Raw genomic sequence first — 4323 nt, forward strand, 5'->3', positions numbered from 1 at the left:
TGAGGGTTGCGATCCCGTTGCTGGTCCCAGTCCGGTACGGGGGCGACACTGAGGGTTGCGATCCGCTGCCGGACATGGAAAAAAGACAAAAAAAAATTCCAGTGTGTCCCAGTTAGGGCCTTGTTTTCAGCAGTTCAGGATCCTCTACCAAGTGACTGCAGACAGAGCTTGGGGTTGTGATTAAAAATATAAGATTTAAGAATAAGGGTTCGACTAGATTTTTACTCTAAAACCCTTTCTACTCTGTTTACTCTTAAAATGAAATTCTCTACTTATAAGAAAGCACCTAGCAGTAAAATGACACTTCTTGAAATTCACTACATCATCTCCAAATGGTTTTATTATACATGGGCTCCTCTAGAGTCTTGGCAGTTCCCCATGTGAGCGCTAAAGTGTCAGGGCCAGAGGGAAGGGCCAGAGGGAATCTACTCCTTCCTTTTGCTGGTTCTGTAATACACAGCACCTTTGCCAAGAATAAGAGAGTAGCCAAGTGGAAGGACTGCTCTGCCTTCTCCCTCCCACCCTGCATCACTCTGCCTCCTGCCTTTAACTGTGTGAAGTTCCTGAAACCCCTGCTAACCCAGTTTAGTCTCCCCTTTGTCATTCAGCAAGCATTTCCCCAGTACCTACTCTAGGACAAGCTCTTTTACCAGAACCACATCCTCTGGCCCTTTCTGCCAGAAGGAAGGTGGCAGATAGAAAAATTAGGCTTATAATTAATAAATCCATAGAGTTAGCAAGACTTTTCTTAACTGGACTTCTTAAATAAGTCCAGTTAAGAGGATGTGACACTCTCTAGGGTAAGAGATCCATGAGTCCTATTACTGGGAATGTAAAGTCATAAAATCAGGCATTTCTTACGGGGCTGTCAATGGGGCTGCCTCTTGCTCTGATTCAAACTCAACGCATTTAGCTACTGTGAGTTAGACAGTAGAACCATTCATTCAATTTGCAATCATTCATTAACCACTCCTATGAACCTGACCACAGGGTGCAGACCTGCAGATATACAGTGAGCAAGTCAGCCACAGTCCCTACCTTCTTAGAGATCACTAAACAGATGCTTAAGCAATTGCCCCAAAATATAATAAAAGCTATGATGAGGAAGTATAGTTTTCTTGAAAAACTAGTTCCAGAATATCCAACCCAGTATAGGTGGGTCAAGGAAGGCACCTAACCTCGTTGGGGTGTGGAAGGGATATAAGAGAAGACTTCCTAGAGTAAGAGAAATCTAAGATCTGATTTGAAAAATAAGCAGCTATTAACCAAGGGAAGAGGAGAGGGAGGGAGAGGAGTATGTTCCAAGAAAAGAAAACAAGTACTATGCCCTGGAGGCAGATTTAAGGGATGGAAAGAGTTTGGGAAAAACAGGTAGAAAATGTACAGTGGGGGGAGGGCAAGGAGAGGAGAGAAGCAAAAAGAGGAGGCTGGAAAGGTGAGCAGGAGCCAGGCGATTTTGGCAGGAGCCAGTTTGGATTTTAATCTACAGTGGAAATCATTACAGGATTATAAATAGGAAGGGCAATATATTTTGTGAAAAACATGAAAGTATAGAGAATAGATTAAGGGAGAACAAAACAATGAGTAAAAGGATAGATGAAAAGGCAGATGATTGGATAAATGGAGACAAGGTGAAGAGATCAGTCAGGAGACTGTTGTTACCATCCAGCAAGAGATAATGGCATCCTGGCCTAGGATAGGAGCAGTGTGGGCGGAGGTGAGTGGGCATGGTAGAGTTATAATTTGGAGGTAGAACCCTCAGGACTTGGTGATTGGTGATATGGGAGGTTTCAGGAAAAATGCTCAGGTTTCTGACTTGGGTTACTGGATAGATACTGAGATGGGGAATATTGGTGAGGCTAATGTTTGAATAACAAGAGAGAGTAAGTTCAATGTTGAGACACGTCGAGTTTTAGATGTCTGTGGAATACCCAGGAGGAGAACATTGGACTTAGTGGAGCTCAACAGAGAAGACTGAGCTGAGTACATTGTTTCAGGGTCATGAGCCTAGAGAGAAGATAGTCGAAGCTGTTGTAATAAATGAAATTGTCTAGGCAAGCATGTAACATAAGCAGAAGGGAAAAAAGTTTAAGACAAAATATTGAAGAATCCCATCATTTAGAAGAAAGAAAGGGTACCTAAGAGACTAAGAAAGAGCAGATGGAGAGAAAAAAGGAAATCCAGAAGAATATGATATTGTGCAAACCAATGGAAATGTGCTTTTAGAAGAGTGGGCCACTGTGTCAAAAGGTGCCGAAAGGTGAGGAAGAAAGTTTGGAGTTACAGTCAGCATTAATCTTCAATTCTGTGCTACTCAGGAAATATGTTGAATTCCATACTCTTAGAGGTTTTTTTAGTGTTCTTTAAAATATTATTGATTTAATTCCTTGACGTTCTCAATTAAGATGTGGCAAGAATTTAAGACAGATATTAACATTTTTCTCAAGTAAGATACATGATCATCCAAGTCGCATGTCTAACATTCATTTGGAAAATAATAACAGATTCTTCCCTATGAGAGGAGTACTGCCATTAAACTGTCTCTTTTCTTTTGTTCCCCACCCTCCAATCTTTAGTTTGTTTTTTTCTCAAGTAAGATACATGATCATCCAAGTCGCATGTCTAACATTCATTTGGAAAATAACAACAGATTCTTCCCTATGAGAGGAGTACTGCCATTAAACTGTCTCTTTTCTTTTGTTCCCCACCCTCCAATCTTTAGTTTGTTTTCAATTTCTTAGTCCTGTGAACTGTTTTTACATAAAACCTTTCCCCATAGAATTTCAATTGCAGTGTTGCCTGATTTTGAAATTAGAAATATAATTTATTTCCTCTTTGTTCTAAACCATGGAAAAGTTAGTTCATACAATGCACCTCATGACGCTTGAAGAGTAAAATATGACTTGGAGATTTAGTCATCCTCTTTCCTGTTTCTTTTCCAGCTACAGGAGACTGTGAAAAGGAAGTTGGAGGGAGCCCGATCACCACTTAATGGAGACCAGCAAAATGGTGCTTGTGATGGGAGTTTTTCTCCAACTAGCAAGCGAATCCGAAAGGACATTCCTACAGGGATGGAAACCATCAACAATTTGCCCAACAACATGCCACTGTCTTCAGCTTCTCCTCTTCACCAACTTGACCTTAAGCCTTCTTTGCCCTTGCAGAATAGTGGAACTCACACGCCTGGGCTTCTAGAAGATCTAAGTAAGAATGGTAGGCTCCCCGAGATTAAACTGCCTGTCAATGGTTGCAGTGACCTGGAGGATAGCTTCACCATCTTGCAGAGCAAGGACCTCAAACAAGAACCTCTAGATGACCCTACTTGCATAGACACATCAGAAACATCTCTTTCAAATCAGAACAAGCTGTTCTCAGACATTAACCTGAATGATCAGGAGTGGCAAGAATTAATAGATGAATTGGCCAACACGGTTCCTGAAGATGACATACAGGACCTGTTTAATGAAGACTTTGAAGAGAAAAAGGAGCCAGAATTCTCACAGCCTGCAACCGAGACCCCTCTCTCCCAGGAGAGTGCTAGTGTCAAGAGTGACCCATCTCACTCTCCTTTTGCACATGTGTCCATGGGGTCTCCCCAGGCAAGACCTTCTTCTTCTGGTCCTCCCTTTTCTACCGTCTCCACAGCCACCAGTTTACCTTCTGTTGCCAGCACGCCTGCAGCTCCACACCCCGCCAGCTCACCAGCAAACTGTGCTGTCCAGTCCCCTCAAACTCCAAACCAAGCCCACACTCCAGGCCAAGCTCCACCTCGGCCTGGAAATGGTTATCTCCTTAATCCAGCAGCAGTGACAGTGGCCAGTTCAGGGTCAGGCCCTGTGGCTGGGCCCAGCTCCGACATGTCTCCAGCAGAGCAGCTCAAACAGATGGCTGCGCAGCAACAACAAAGGGCCAAACTCATGCAACAGAAGCAGCAGCAGCAGCAGCAGCAGCACTCAAATCAGACTTCAAGTTGGTCTCCTTTAGGGCCTCCATCTAGTCCATATGGAGCAGCTTTTACTGCAGAAAAACCAAATAGCCCAATGATGTACCCCCAAGCCTTTAACAACCAAAACCCTATAGTGCCTCCAATGGCAAACAACCTGCAGAAGACGACAATGAATAACTACCTCCCTCACAATCACATGAATATAATCAATCAGCAGCCAAATAACTTGGGTACAAACTCCTTAAACAAACAGCACAATATTCTTACTTATGGCAACACTAAACCTCTGACCCATTTTAATGCAGACTTGAGTCAGAGAATGACACCACCCATGACCAACCCCAACAAAAACCCCTTGATGCCGTATATCCAGCAGC

General features: G+C 43.1%; 1 protein-coding gene across 1 annotated transcript in view; it reads left to right on the top strand.

Annotated features, from left to right (window-relative positions):
* Positions 1-4323, top strand: part of MAML3 (mastermind-like 3 (Drosophila)) — a 451859-nt gene that overhangs the window by 263281 nt on the left and 184255 nt on the right. The window contains exon 3 of the mRNA XM_008569153.1: positions 2943-3971. Coding sequence (XP_008567375.1) covers positions 2943-3971 — 1029 coding nt within the window. The remainder of the gene's footprint in view (positions 1-2942; positions 3972-4323) is intronic.

The sequence above is a fragment of the Galeopterus variegatus genome, unplaced genomic scaffold, assembly GCF_000696425.1.
Source record: "Galeopterus variegatus unplaced genomic scaffold, G_variegatus-3.0.2 Scaffold469, whole genome shotgun sequence".
In the NCBI taxonomy this organism is placed as follows: domain Eukaryota; kingdom Metazoa; phylum Chordata; class Mammalia; order Dermoptera; family Cynocephalidae; genus Galeopterus; species Galeopterus variegatus.